General features: G+C 37.9%; 1 protein-coding gene across 3 annotated transcripts in view; it reads right to left on the bottom strand.

Annotated features, from left to right (window-relative positions):
* Positions 1–15,890, bottom strand: part of PTPN4 (protein tyrosine phosphatase non-receptor type 4) — a 189,355-nt gene that overhangs the window by 9,917 nt on the left and 163,548 nt on the right. For all 3 annotated transcript variants that reach the window (XM_043894708.1, XM_043894710.1, XM_043894709.1), the window contains exons 23-26: positions 14,702–14,848; positions 11,564–11,692; positions 5,445–5,593; positions 3,771–3,906 (exon numbers count right to left, since the gene is read on the bottom strand). In XM_043894708.1, coding sequence (XP_043750643.1) covers positions 3,771–3,906; positions 5,445–5,593; positions 11,564–11,692; positions 14,702–14,848 — 561 coding nt within the window. The remainder of the gene's footprint in view (positions 1–3,770; positions 3,907–5,444; positions 5,594–11,563; positions 11,693–14,701; positions 14,849–15,890) is intronic.

The following is a 15,890-nucleotide window of genomic DNA, read 5'->3' as shown; positions in this document are numbered from 1 at the left end:
ATTTTGTGTTTTGCATTTTACAACAATTAAAAATAAATCTAAAAAAAATCTATTATGTATAGATATGGATATAAAAACCTCAAGAAAATATTAGCAAGTCAAGTCAAGCAACACATAAAGAGAATTATATACCATGTCTAAGTAAGATTTATCTCAGGAATGCAAAGTAAGTTTAACATTCAAAAATTAATCAATCTAATATACTGTATTAACCGAGTAAGTCACAAACCACACGATCATCTCGACAGATACAGAAAAAGCATTTGACAAAACTGAACACCCTGCTGTCATGAGACAACTCAGTAAACTAGTGAGAGGGAACCTTCTCAATTTGATAAAAAAGCATTAATGAAAAGTCTATGGCTAACATGATACTTAATGGTAGAAAACAGGAAGCTGTCTTCTAGGGCCAGGAACAAGACAAGGATGTCTAGTTTCATCACTTCTACTTAACACTATACTGGAGCTTCTTGCCAGGGCACTTGGGCAAGATGAAGAGAAGATATGAAATGAGATGAAAAGAAAACCATACCTATACTGGAAAGGAAGAACTAAACTATATTTGCAAATGACACAATTTTATATAGAGAGAATCCTAAGGAATCTACTTTCACACATGCAAAAAATTGAGTTAACAAATGATTTCAGCAAGGCTGCAGGCTACATGGTCTATATACAAAACCAGTTTATTTCTATATTTAAGCAATGCATAGTCCTAAAACGAAATTAAGAAGTCCACTTACAGTATGACCAAAAATATTTAAAAACTTAAGAATATATTTAACAAAAAGTAGTACAAGATTTGCACATTGAAAACTACAAAACACTGCTGAAGAAAATCAATGAAAATGTAAATAAATGGAAAGATAACTTGTGTTCATGCTTTTGAACATGGATTATTATTAAATGGCAACACTCCACAAAATAATCTATACATTTAATGCAATCCCTATCTTGCTTTTTTTGAAGAGAGGACAAACTGATTCTAATGCTCATATGGAAACGTAAGGGACCTAGAACAGCCAAAACAGTCTTGAAAAAAACAAAGCTGCAAGACACAGATTTCCTGACTTCAAAGTTTATTATAAATTTTTAGTATTCAAGACAGTGTGGTATTAACATAAGAACAGACAAAAATCAATGGACTACAACTGAAACTCCAGAAATAAACACTTGTATTTGTGGTCAACTGATTTTTCACAAGGGACCCAGAAACAATTTGTGAGGAAAGAATAGTTTTTTCAACAAATGGGGCTGAGACAACTGGAGGTCCATACAGAAAAGAACCAAGTTAGAACGCTACCTCAAACCGTATGTAAATATTAACTCAAAATATATCAGACACCTAAATGTGAGACCTAAACTATAAAACTCTTGGAAGAAAAGGGAAGAATAAAAATCTTCGTGACTTTAAATTAGGCTGTGATTTCTTAGCTATGACACCAAAAGTATATGTGATTAAAAAGAAGATAAACAAAACTAGACTTAATCAAAATTTAAGAAATTTGTGCTTCAAATTAATCAAGAAAGTGAAAGAACAGTATAATACACTTGCAAATCACAGATCTATAAGAGACTTTATTTAGAAAATAGAAAGAACTCAACAATTGAATGATAAAACCAAAACCCAAATTGCAGAACAGGCAAAAGACTTGGATAGTTCTTGAACAAAGATACACAGATAAATGACCACATGAATAATTACTTATTACAGAAATGCAAATCAAAACCACAATAAGATACCACTTTATATTTAGCAGGATGGCTGAAATTAAAAGAAGATAATGACAAGCAATGACAATGATGTGGAGAAAATGGAACGCTCACATACTGCCAGGGGACTGCAAAATGGTATATCTGCTTTGAACGCTTCCTCACATGACCCAGCAATTTCACTCCTGCGTATATACCCAAGAGAAATGAAAACATTTCCACACAAAAACATATAAACAAATGCTTATGGTATCATTATTCACAATAGTCAAAAAGTGAAAACAATCCAGAATATGTATCTATTCAGTGAAAAAGGAATGAAGTACTGATTATACTACAGAATGTATATCCTTTTAATATTAAGCTAATTAAAAGAAGCCAATTATAAAAGATCAAATTATATGACTCCATTCACATGAATGGTCCAGAATAGGCAAACCTAAGAAGATAGAAAGTACATTAATAGTTGCCTAGGACTAGGTTGGGGAAGGCTGGGGAAGATACTAGGAAAAATGGGTAAGAGGGTACCTTTTTTGGAGTGATGAAAATGTGCTAAAACTAGACAGCAATGATGGTTGCCAAACACTATGATATACTAAAAAAACAATGAACTGCACATTTGTTATAAAGGTTAATTTTATGGTACGTGAACTATATAAAGCTATTCTAAGATGTGAGAAGACATGATTAATATGAAACAACTGGAAGTCTGAATACTGGCTATTGCTAATATTAGGAGAATTATTGTTAATTGTAATTTGGTGTGATAGTGGTATTACGGTTTTGTTTAGAAGGAAAAACACTCCTTATCTTTTAGAGAAACATACTGAAATACGTATAGACAAAATGATATGGTGTCCAGGGTTTGCTTCAAATATGAGGAGAGTCAGTTCAGTTCAGTTGCTCAGTCATGTCTGACTCTTTGCGACCCCATGAATCACAGCACACCAGGCCTCCCTGTCCATCACCAACTCCCACAGTTTATTCAAACTCATGTCGAGCTGGTGATGCCATCCAGCCATCTCATCCTGTCAAGGAGAGTAGGCAGCCACATAAAAGAAACATGATGGCCAGTGCCAGGGCTGAGTATGCAACACAGTATTCAATACATTACATTGTCCATTTTTGTGTATGTTTGAAATTTTCTATAATTAAATGCTAATAATATAGCAGGCATTTATTAGACCACATAGGTCAGCTCACTTGAGTAACCTTAATGCCGCCAACAATGCAAACATTCCACAATGGCTTAATATAAAAAATAATCTTAATATTAACTTTAAAATTCCATGATTCTTCTTTTGATTCTTGAAACATAATTCAGAGTCATTATAGAATACAGTAAGTTAATACCTTAATTTCTAAGATTTTTGATGAACATTGGGGTGCATGTGTCTCTTTCAGATCTGGTTTCCTCGGTGTGTATGCCCAGAAGTGGGATTGCTGGGTCATATGGCAGTTCTATTTCCAGTTTTTTAAGAAATCTCCACACTGTTCTCCATAGTGGAATTTCTAAGATTTTTACTGTTGCAATTTAAGTTCTTATGCAAAAAAGAGAGGCAATTTCCCCACAGCTGCTTCACAGAAAGCAGGTCTATCAAGATTCTCCAGTCTAGGGACACTATCGTTCTCAGCATTCCATTTGACTAAGTAACACAGGGTAAGTTGCTCCCCTGTACCTGTTGAAGCAGTCAAGAACTAGCAAGTGAGGGTAGTGTCGGCAAACATTTTCTGTAAAAGACCAGATAGCAAACATTTTTGGTTTTGCAATCACATGGTGGCCTGCTGCACCTTTCCAGCTCTGCTACTGTAATGTGAAAGCAGTCATAGATAACATGTAAATACATAGCTGTGGCTGTTTCCAATAAAACTTTATTTATAAACACAAGTGGCAGGCCAGATTTGGCTCATGGACAGTATCTGCCAATCCCTATGCTAGGGTTATTAACTCCTGGAAGAGAATTAAAAAGAGAAAAGTACAGTTTGGAACATACACTGATAACAAAAAACCATGGCGTTGAGAATATACACTTACACACGAGGTATGTAGTACTTACAGGAGTCTGGATCATCATGGCTCGCTGATCTCTCATTGTTCTCACAATATCTAGTGGATAAACTGGCTGATTGCATTCAATGAGACACATGGCTGTTTCCATAGTAATAAGAACCCCAGTTCTTCCAATCCCAGCACTAAAAAGGACAAATATGGGGCAAAGTCTTACTGATACTGTTCTACTAAACTTCTTATGCCTTTTGTGCAGAAACTTATAGAACTGAATCATACTACAGTAGAAGAACAACTTGATTTTAATATTTTATATTAACAAAAGTGACAAGGCAATTGGAAACTACTTTGAAAACAACAAAAAAATTTCACTTAATACAGATTAAATGGTTTGTAACCATCCCTCCCCCACTGTTAGTTGCAAATATACAATTTTAAAAGCGTTACATTTCAGTTTATAAAATCTGAACAAGGTATAGAAGATTAGTGACATAACAGCTTTAAAATGCAAAGTAAGAGAATTACAATAATAAATCATTAACAAAAGCAAAAAAGATAACTAAAACACTCAAAAAAATAGCTTTTAAAGCCAAATTTAATTTTCATTGAACTATACCACTGAGGTAGTTAAGAACCACCTTGGGGAGCATTCTGTAGCTGTTGAGAACTAAGGATACGCAACAGCCAAATGTGCCACCATTCCTGTCACTGCCTCTCAAATACCTGGTCTACAATCTGTTTTGATGGATGTGAAAGTCTGCTCTTAAAAAGTGCTGGAAAGTATAAGGATAAAGAGATACCTTAATACATCCTCTGAATCAAATCACTTAATAACAGAAGTAACAAGAAGAAGGAGAAAATAATTCCTGGCTCCTAATCTCTGGGTCTGTGGCAGTGAGGCTGGAGTCACTGATTTCAGTCCCTTGAGGGCAGATGGGCGCCTGAATCTGAAAGGAAGGAGGGTGTCCGCTACTGCTCACTTGGAGCTCCTGGAAGTGGCACATCCTGAGGTAGTATTGGGTGGAGTCATCACCAACTCGATGGACATGAGTTTGGGTAAGCTCCGGGAGTTGGTGATGGACAGGGAAGCCTTGTGTGCTGCAGCCCATGGGGTTGGAAAGAGTCGGACATGACTGGGCAACTGAACTGAACTGAACTGACTCCAAGGAGGTGAAATGCCAATCAAAGAAGGTCTTAGGAGGAGCCAGGATGGAGTACCTTGCTGAAGGGGGAAATCCAAACCTTAGGATGCAATCTAATTCTCACAATATTGTTATTTCATCGAATCTGTAATACCATTAATTTTAAGACATAACCCTATTTCAGAGATGTTTGACTATGAAAAAGACAAACTTCTAAGAACTAGTATTATTTTTACTTTTAAATGGTAATAAAGTTTCTGCCAATTGTATGTTAAGTCATACTCTTTGCTTTCTACCTTCAGAACACAGCTTTGAGTTCTAATTACCAGAGTGACAATCACAACTTAAGGGCAAAATATAGTACGTATTCCCTTTTAAAAATGACCTATTTAGTCAGTTAGTCACCCAGTAGTGTCCAACTCTTTACAACTCCATGGGGGTCAGAGCCTGCCAGGCTCCTCTCTCCATGGTGATTCCTAGAGAGGAATACTGCACTGGTTGCCATTCCCTTCTGGGCTTCACTGCTGGCTCAGACAGAACCTAGTCAGTTACTCAACCATAAAAGACAGAAAATAAAATACCTGCAATGAACAACTATAGGTTCTTCCTTGCCAGCCCTCTTATTTCGTACATGGCAAACAAAATCCAGAAAGTCACTTGAATCGTCAGGGACTCCATGGTCAGGCCAGGCTATATACTGGATCTGAGTGAGTGGACGACTCTCATTTTTCTACATATAAATGAAAGATAATGCAACTGACTTAGAAATAATTCTTAAAATATATGTAAACATTCATGTCATTTTAATTTTAGAAGCAAAAGAAACTACTTTCATTATGCCCCAAAAGTAATGTATAGATTCAATAAAACTCAAAAGTTTAAGGAAAAGGGAAGAAACTGCTTTATAGAAACAGCTGTATCCATTTAAGTATCAGTCACCTGGATTATCACTCTTCTTGTAACTAAATTTCTATATTTGTATTTTTAGGATGATAATCAAGTAAACCGACAAAAACAGATTAAGATTCCAGAGAAAAGTTTAAAACAAAATTAAAGAACTGTTAGGTGAGCAAAAAAGGTTAAAAAAATTTTTTTTTATGAACAAAGTTGGGCTAATCCTGATAAGCACAAATGAAATGATGGACAACAAGAAATTAAAATCTCAGAGTAAATGCAGGTTAAAAACTGGAGACCATAAAACACAAAATCAAACCAGGATTTAATTCTTCTTTGGGAACCAACTTCTCCATTGGTATAATGGAGAAAGTAAGGTATTGAATGTATACATCTTAGTTCAAATCTCAATTTCCCCAGTTAAGACAGTATTTCATGGTCTCATTTTCTTCAAATGAAAAATGAAACAAAATCTACACCTAAATGGGACAGTCTAACGTTAAACGGATTCGTTGCAAGGACCTGCAAATCACGCAATCACAGCTGTTTGGAATCATATACTCATAGTCAGATTCCAACACTGTGAAATCTGGTTACTGTCATTTACATTGGGTGAACTTCCAAAGAACATGAAAGTAAAGGTACTGAAGAAACAAGAATTCCCAGAGATACCTCAGTTCAATCTGGTAACTAATGTTAGATGGTTGAAGGCATCTAACAGCAGAGACATTACTTTGCCGACAAAGGTCCGTCTAATCAAGGTTATGGTTTTTCCAGTGGTCATGTATGGATGTGAGAGTTGGACTGTGAAGAAAGCTGAGTGTCGAAAAACTGATGCTTTTGAACTATGGTGTTGGAGAAGACTCTTGAGAGTCCCTTGGACTGCAAGGAGATCCAACCAGTCCATCCTAAAGGAGATCATTCCTGGGTGTTCATTGGAAGGACTGATGCTGAAGCTGACACTCCAATACTTTGGCCACCTGATATGAAGAGTTGACTCATTGGAAAAGACCCTGATGCTGGGAGGGATTGGGGGCAGGAGGAGAAGGAGACAACAGAGGATGAGATGGCTGGATGGCATCACCGACTCGATGCACATGGGTTTGAGTAAACTTCGGGAGTTGGTGATGGACAGGGAGGCCTGGTGTGCTGTGATTCATGGGGTCGCAAAGAGTCAGAGACGACTGAGCGACTGAACTGAACTGAACTGAACTGAATATACAATACTTTTGACTATTATTGTTAACAAAAGAACTTAATGGTACCAGTAATCTACAAGAATCATATTTTATTAAGTTTGGGGGTAGTGTTTACCTGTTTGTCCATCTATTCATCTATGTACGTATGTATTTATGGCAGCAAATTAATTTTCCCAATTATATTTGGCTCAAACCTTAGAAACCAATTTGTGTCACAGCATAGTTCTGAGGTACTCAGGACTGCAAAGAAAAGCCACTATAACATATAAAACTGCTACGGATAATCCATAGGTGGAGAACAACGGGATATACATATTACCTGATGTGACCACTGCCCATACACAGGCTCATCTTTCATGTCTATTTAGGAAAATGAAAAAAACAGCTTCTTGGCCTGCTTTGTTATATACGACCGTGAGTTACATACCACACAGGCCCAAACCCCAAACCCACTCTGATAGTGTCTCTACCCCGTAAGGCTGGAAACTGTCTTCTTGTCACTTCAGCGTTAACTCAGTGCCAGATGCCTGTAGTATAATTAGCACCACTTCCAGCTCCTTTCCTTTCTGCTCAGCAAGGTCCCATCTCACTGGATTCTCCCTGTCACTCTCAGGGAGGGGGTGTGTTAGGAGCGGTGTGTGAGTGGGGTTAGGGGGGATGTGGTCTCATCTCCGAGGGCTTCACCGTGGATGCCTGTGATGTTGGCTCTTCTCCAGCAATCACTCCTTTCCTCCTACAGCCCCTTTGCCCCAAGATGGCTGGTGTAGGCGCTGGCAGTCTGATAAGACAAGCAGATTCTGCCTCCACATACATCTTCCAGTTGGGTTACTGAGCTGGCATTTATTCATCAGTTTGCACTTCTGGCTTTAATCTGGAAGCCAAATGGAGGGACTCAGGGAGCAGGTAAGGAAAACTAACACTCTAAGAGCTGTAATCACACCCACTCCAGTATCCTTGTCTGGGAAATCCCATGGACAGAGGAGCCTGGCAGGCTACAGTCCATGGGGTCACAGAAGAGTTGAACATGACTTACTGACTAAACAACAGCAGCAATCTGTCTGATGTTACAGTGTCCTGCCTACAATCTTTCCCTCTTAAATAATGAGGAGATGGTGAAATTGGTCTTCTCCACTCATTTCATGTTCAGTCACTCAATTGTGTCCAACTCTTTGTGACCCCATGAACTGTAGCACGACAGGTCTCCCCATCCTTCACTAAGTCCCGGGTCTTGCTCAAACTCATGTCCATTGATTCAGTGATCCATCCAATGATCTAGTTCTCTGTCGTCCCCTTCTCCACCTGCCTTCAATCATTCTCAGCATCAGGGTTTTTTCCAATGAGTTGGCTCTTTGTATCAGGTGACCAAAGTATTGGAGCTTCAGCTTCAGCATCAATCCTTCCAACGAATATTCAGGATGGATTTCCTTTAGGATTGACTGGTTGGATCTCCTTGCTGTTCAAGGGACTCTCAAGAGTCTTCTCCAACACCACAGTTCAAAAGCATCAAGTCTTTGGCCCTCAGCATTCTTTATGGTCCAACTCTCACATCCATACATGACTACTGGAAAAATCATAACTTTGACTATACAGACCTTTGTTGGCTAAGTAATGTCTCAGCTTTTTAATATGCTGTTTAGGTTTGTCACAGGTTTTCTTCCAAGGAGTAAGCATCTTTTAATTTTGTGGCTGCAATCACCATCTGCAGTGATTTTGGAGCCCAAGAAAAGTCTGCCACTGTTTCCACCGTTTCCCCATCTATCTGCCATGAAGTGGTGGGACCAGATGCCATGATCTTAGTTTTTTGAATGTTGAGTTTTAAGCCAGCTTTTTCACTCTCCTCTCTCACCTTCATCAAGAGGCTCTATAGTTCCTCTTCACGTTCTGCCATAAGGGTGGTGTCATCTGTGTCATCTGCATATCTGAGGTTACTGATATTTCTCTTGGCAATCTTGATTTCAGCTTGTGCTTCATTTAGCCTGGCATTTCACATGAGGTACTCTGCATATAAGTTAAATAAGCAGGGAGACAATTCATAGCATTGACGTACTCCTTTTCCAATTTTGAACCAGTCCGTTGTTCCACGTTTGGTCTTAACTATTGCTTCTTGACCTGCATACAGGTTTCTCAAGAGGCAGGTAAGGTGGTCTGGTATTCCCATCTCTTGAAGAACTTCCACAGTCTGTTGTGATCCACACAGTCAAAGGTTTTAGGATAGTCAATGAAGCAGAAGTAGATGTTCTTCTGGAATTCTTTTTATAAATAATTAAAAAGCAAAAAAATTGCTTTTTACACGACCCAACAGATGTTGGCAATTTGATCTCTGGTTCCTCTGCCTTTTCTAAATCCAACTTGAACATCTGGCAGTTCTCAGTTCACATACTGCTAAAGCTAGCTTGGAGAATTTTGAGCATTACTTTGCTAACATGTGAAATGAGTTCAACTGTGTGGCACTATGAACCTTCTTTGGCATTGCCCTTCTTTAGAACTAGGATGAAAACTGACCTTTTCCAGTCCTATGACCACTGCTGAGTTTTCTAAATTTGCTGGCATACTGAGTGCAGCACTTTAACAGCATTATCTTTTAGGATTTGAAACAGCTCAGCTGGAATTCCATCACCACCATTAGCTTTGTTCATAGTGATGCTTCCTAATGCCCACTTGATTTCACATTCCAAGATGTCTGGCTCTAGGTGAGTGATCACACCATCGTGGTTATCTGGGTCATTAAGGTCTTTTTTGTATAGTTCTTCTGTTTATTCTTGTCACCTCTTCTTATCTTCTGCTTCTGTTAGGTCCATACCGTTTCTGTCCTGTATTGTGCCCATCTTTGTATGAAATGTTCCCCTGGTATCTATAATTTTCTTAAAGTGATCTCTACTCTTTCCCATTCTATTGTTTTCCTCTATTTCTAGGCATTGTTCACTTAGGAAAACTTTCTCATCTCTCCTTAGCATTCTCTGGAACTCTGCATTCAAATGAGTATATCTTTCCTTTCCTCCTTTGCCTTTCAGGTCTCCTCTTTTCTCAGCTATCTGTGAGGCCTCCTCAGAGACCCACTTTGCCTTTTTGCATTTCTTCTTCTTGGGGATGGTTTGGATCACCACCTCCTGTACAATGTGATAAACCTCGGTCCACAGTTCTTCAGTAAATCTGTAAGATCTAGTCCCTTGAATATATTTGTCACTTCCACTGTATAATCATAAGGGATTTGATTTAGGTCATACTTGAATGGTCCAGTCGTTTCCCTACTTTCTTCAATTTAAGTCTGAAATTTGCAAGAAGGTGTTCACGATCTGAGCCACAGTGAGCTTCCAGTCTTGTTTTTGCTGACTGTATACAGCTTCTCCATCTTTGACTGCAAAGAATATAATCAATATGATTCTGGTATTGACCATCTGGTGATCTCTTGTGTTGTTGGGAAGAGGGTGTTTGCTATGACCAGTGCATTCCCTTGGCAAAACTCTGTTAGCTTTTTCCCTGGTTCATCTTTTACTCCAAAGCCAAACTTGCCTGTTACTCAAGGTATCTCTTGACTTCCTAGTTTTGCGGTCCAATCCCCTATGATGAAAAGACATCTTTTTTTTTTGGTGTTAGTTTTACAAGGTCTTGTAAGTCTTCGTAGAACCATTCTACCTCAGCTTCCTGGCATTAGTGGTTGGGGCACAGACTTGGATTACTGTGATGCTTTGCCAAAATGAATGGTTTGCCCTGGAAATGAACAGAGATCATTCTGTCGCTTTCAAGACCGCACCCAAGTACTGCATTTTGGACTCTTGTTGACTATGAGAGTGACTCCATTTCTTCTAAGGGATTCTTCCCCCATGGTATAATGGTCATCTAAATTTAATTCATCCATTCTGGTCCATTTTAGTTCACTGATTCCTAAGATGTCAGTGTTCACTCTTGTCATCTCTAGTTTGACCACTTTGTCCACTTTCAATTTATCTTGATTCATGGACCTAACATTCCAGCTTTCCATGCAGTATTGTTCTTTATAGCATCGGACTTTACCTTCACCACCAGACACATCCACAACTGGGTGTTTTTATCACTTTGGCTCAGCCTCTTCATTCCTTCTGAAGCTATTTCTCCACTCTTCTCTAGTAGCATATTGGGCACCTACTGACCTGGCAAGTTCATCTTTCAGTGTCATACCTTTTTGCCTTTTCATACTGTTCACGGAGTTCTCAAGGCAAGAATGCTCATTAAAAAGGGGAATAATCTAACAGCTGTCCATTGTTATTTCCATTTCCATCTCCATTTCCATTGGAGATGTACTCTAATACCTTACTGATATTACTTGGAGGAAGAAATGTATAATCAACACCCTGGTATGATTTTTATGAATTGGGAAAATATTAATAGTAATAAGTATTATTTACTCAATTATTTTTTCACTCATCATTCATACTTAGCTACAGAAATTGGAAATATTACAGTAAGAGAACCTATTTCATAAGATCCCAGCATATCCTAATGAAGCAAATAGTTGAACAATTTTTTGTATTTCCTGATAACTAGGATTCAAGATTAAAAACATTTTCATCTTTCAAAGCCTTTACCTTGAACATAACAGCTCTAACCAGTAGGCCCCCCCGCTTCCATACCTCCTGGTTGAAAAGTGTCATCTTCCTGAAGACATATGCAGTGTTCCCCTCTTCTGAGTGGCAGGTGACTTGGTAGCAGCCATAGGATGAACTTCCTGTGGGTTCTGGCCAATATTGGTGACACTTAACCTGGTGTCAATAAATTGTAGAAACAGACATAATTTAGGTCCTCCAATTTTTTAAATATTTTAAGAACTTTCAAGCTTAAAGAAATGTGACAAAAATAATTTAATGAATTCCCATATACCCTTCAAATGCACTCATCTCACACACTAGTAAAGTAATGCTCAAAATTCTCCAAGCCAGGCTTCAACAATACATGAACCGTGAACTTCCAGATGTTCAAGCTGGATTTAGAAAAGGCAGAAGAACCAGAGATCAAATTGCCAACATCTGTTGGATCATCAAAAAAGCAAGGGAGTTCCAGAAAAACATCTATTTCTGCTTTATTGACTATACCAAAGCCGTTGACTGTGTGGATCACAATAAACTGGAAAATTCTGAAAGAGATGGGAATACCAGACCACCTGACCTGCCTCTTGAGAAATCTGTAGGCAGGTCAGGAAGCAATAGTTAGAACTGAACATGGAACAACAGACTGGTTCCAAATAGGAAAAGGAGTACGTCAAGGCTGTATATGGTCACCCTGCTTATTTAACTTATATGCAGAGTACATCATGAGAAACGCTGGGCTGGAGGAAGCACAAGCTGGAATCAAGACTGCCAGGAGAAATATCAATAACCTCAGATATGCAGACAACACCACCCTTATGGCAGAAAGTGAAGAGGAACTAAAGAGCCTCTTGATGAAAGTGAAAGAGGAGAGTGAAAAAGTTGGCTTAAAGCTCAACATTCAGAAAACTAAGATCATGGCACCTGGTCCCATCACTTCATGGCAAATAGATGGGGAAACAGTGGAAACAGTGGCTGACTTTATTCTTCTGGGCTCCAAAATCACTGCAAATGGTGATTGCAGTCATGAAATTAAAAGACGCTTACTCTTTGGAAAGAAAGTTATGACCAACCTAGATAGCATATTAAAAAGCAGAGACATTACTTTGCCAACAAAGGTCCATCTAGTCAAGGCTATGGTTTTTTCAGTAGTCATGTATGGATGTAAGAGTTGGACTATAAAAAAAGCTTAGCACTGAAGAATTGATGCTTTTGAACTGCGGTGTTGGAGAAGACTCTTGAGAGTCCCTTGGACTTCAAGGAGATCCAACCTGTCAATCCTAAAGAAAATCAGTCCCGAATATTCATTGGAAGGACTGATGTTGAAGCCGAAACTCCAATACTTTGTCCACCTAATGCAAAGAGCTGACTCATTTGAAAAGACCCTGATGCTGGGAAAGATTGAAGGTGGGAGGAGAAGGGAATGACAGAGGATGAGATGGTTGGATGGCATCACTGACTCAATGGACATGAGTTTGAGTAATCTCCGCAAGTTGGTGATGGACAGGGAGGCCTGGCGTGCTGCAGTCTATGGGGTCACAAAAAGTCAGACATGTCTGAGCGACTGAACTGAACTGAACATATACCCTTCACAGAGATCTGCCAACAAGCAACATTTTTTTTTGTCATTTCTTCTCTTTGTAATGAGAGTCTGTTGGATATATTTCGAAACTGCAAATATAACTGCAAATATCTTGTTTACAACAAGCGTCCACCCAGTGTTTTATCATTCATCATTAATTCTTGCCTGAACTAATTATTACTATGAGGGTGGCAAAATGGTATACTAATCTTGATATTTCTTAGATTTAATAGTAAGAAAGGCTCTTCAACTAAAATGGGAAATGCAATCCATTTACTTTCATAAATTAGGATTAAAAAAAAAAAAAAAAAGATTTAATGACATACAATTCTGTTACATTCTATTCAGCTATTTAAAACACACTACTCTATCATCTATCTATCATTTTTAGAATATCCACAGAGCTGTGTAACCACCACCACAGTCACTTTTAGAATACATTCATCATTCCCAGAGGAAGACCACATCCGTTAGTGACGACCATGCAGCTCCTCTCACCCGCCCTTCTCTCTCCACCCCAGACCTGGGCAACCACTGCTCTGCTTTCTGTCCCCTGTGGCCTACCTTGGACGCCACATATAACTGAGTCATAAAATACGTTGTGTTTGGTGACTAGCTTCGTTTACTTAGAATAATGTTTTCTTAGGTTTACCCATGTTGCAGCATGCATCATTTTTTCATACCTTCTTATTGCCAAATAATATTCAACTGTATGACTACACTATATTTTATCTGGTACATCTCGCTTCTTTCTCCCTATGGCCTACTAAGAACAACGCTGCTGAGAGTATCTGTGCACCAGTTTTTGTGTGGACATGTATTAATTCTCTTGGGTATTTCTACGAGTGAAACTGCTGAGCTGCAGTCACACTGTGTTTAGCCTCTTGAAGAACTGATATGGTGTCTTCAAGATAGTTGAAGTGAAGTGAAGTCGCTCAAGTCGTGTCTGACTCTTTGCGACCCTGTGGACTGTAGCCTACCAGGATCCTCTGTCCATGGGATTTTCCAAGCAAGAGTACTGGAGTGGGTTGCCATTTCACCAAATCCATTAGCAAGACAGTAGGTTTCACTGTCTCCACATCATTACCAACACTGATTATTTTCTGTCGTATTTACTTTAGCTATCCAACTAGCTATGAAGTAGTATCTCATTGTAGCTTTCGTTTGCATTTCCTTGGCGAGCAATGATGCTGAGTATCTTTTCATGATCTTATTGGTCATTTGAATGTCTTCTTTGGAGAATCATCTATTCAGATCCTTTGGCCATTTTTAAATGGGATATTGTTATCTTATGGCTAAGTTGTATGAATTCTTCACACATTGTAAATACAAATCACTTATTCAAATATATATTAGTCCATTTAAATAATAATAATAATGGCTAACATCATATTTCTTTTAACACATTATGTGTTAGTTGTAGTTTTAAGCCATGAACCATGATGATTAAAAGCCATTTAACCATGGTGATTTTAATCATGACACCATAACAAAGGAAGTTTAAAGGTTACAAAAGAGATTAAATCAATATGAATATTTTAACTATAGATGTAATGTAATTTGAAAAATGTCTGAGCAATGTGTAAGATTCAAGTATGACTTACTCTGCCACGTTCAACCTGTGTGGTCAACATCACAACCATGGAGGAGCCTTGTTCCCAAGTCATCTGCCAAAAATCTGTACAAGTGTGTGGTAATGGCCCTTGACAAGCAATGTACTGATTTATAATTCTAGAAGAAGGAATTTCCATCTAAAAAGAAAAAGACACAAAACCCAAATTGTTTTGCATTATTACTTTTTCCTAGGATCAAATATAGGATAATCATCTACTAAATGATAACTGAATGCAATTAATCTCAATAAATTGCAAAGTCAGTAATACAAATCTCTATCAACTATTTTATTTGAAGAAGAAGTTTCTTGGCAATGTGCAGTAGCTATATATATTTATCTTTCAATTAGTGGAAACAGAAATTTAAATATTTTCCAAAGCACTCTTATGGAATTAAAAGCATCTATACAGAGAATCCTGTTTCACAGGCAGAGACTTGGTATAGAAATAAAGAATATTTCTCTCTACACAGGAAACAAACTACTATATATAAAAATAAACAACAAGGTTCTACTATAAAGCACAGGGAATATATTTGATATCTTATAAGTTATAATGGAAAAGAAAAAAAAAAGTCTCTAAACAGCTTATTAGTAAATTTTATGAGGAGCAAAAATTCTGCCATTTGCTTTAGTTTAGATTTTTCATATTATATATGTGCTTATATATTATGTAATATGCATATAATTATATATAATATATATATAGCATGAAAAGATTGGCAAGTATTTTAAATTCATTATTTTCAGAAGTAAGACTGTAACTATTTGGGGAAGATAAACTATCATCCTATTATATTTTAAACACTGAATTCAAAAGGTGCGTGTGTTTACTTCCGGGCTTCCCAGGTGGCTCAGCTGGTAAAGAATCCACCTCCAATGTGGGAGACCTGGGTTCGATCCCTGGGTTGGGAAGATCCCTGGAGAAGGGAACGGCTACCCACTCCAGTCTTCAGGCCTGGAAAGTTTCATGGACTGTATATAATCCATGGGGTCACAAAGAGTCAGACACGACTGAGCGACTTTAACTTTGACCTCACTCACCATACTATTGTAACACTGTGAACAACAACAAGCACTTAAATGAATAATGTACTCAACTTTATTCACATAAAGGAAAGTAAAAATCAAACTGTAAGAAATTACCATTTTTTACCTATTAGATTGAAATATCAGAAATT

The sequence above is a fragment of the Cervus elaphus genome, chromosome 33 (assembly GCF_910594005.1).
Source record: "Cervus elaphus chromosome 33, mCerEla1.1, whole genome shotgun sequence".
Classification (NCBI taxonomy): Eukaryota; Metazoa; Chordata; class Mammalia; order Artiodactyla; family Cervidae; genus Cervus; species Cervus elaphus.
The sequence above is the reverse complement of the archived record's forward strand: the minus strand, read 5'-3'. Positions and strand labels throughout refer to the sequence as shown.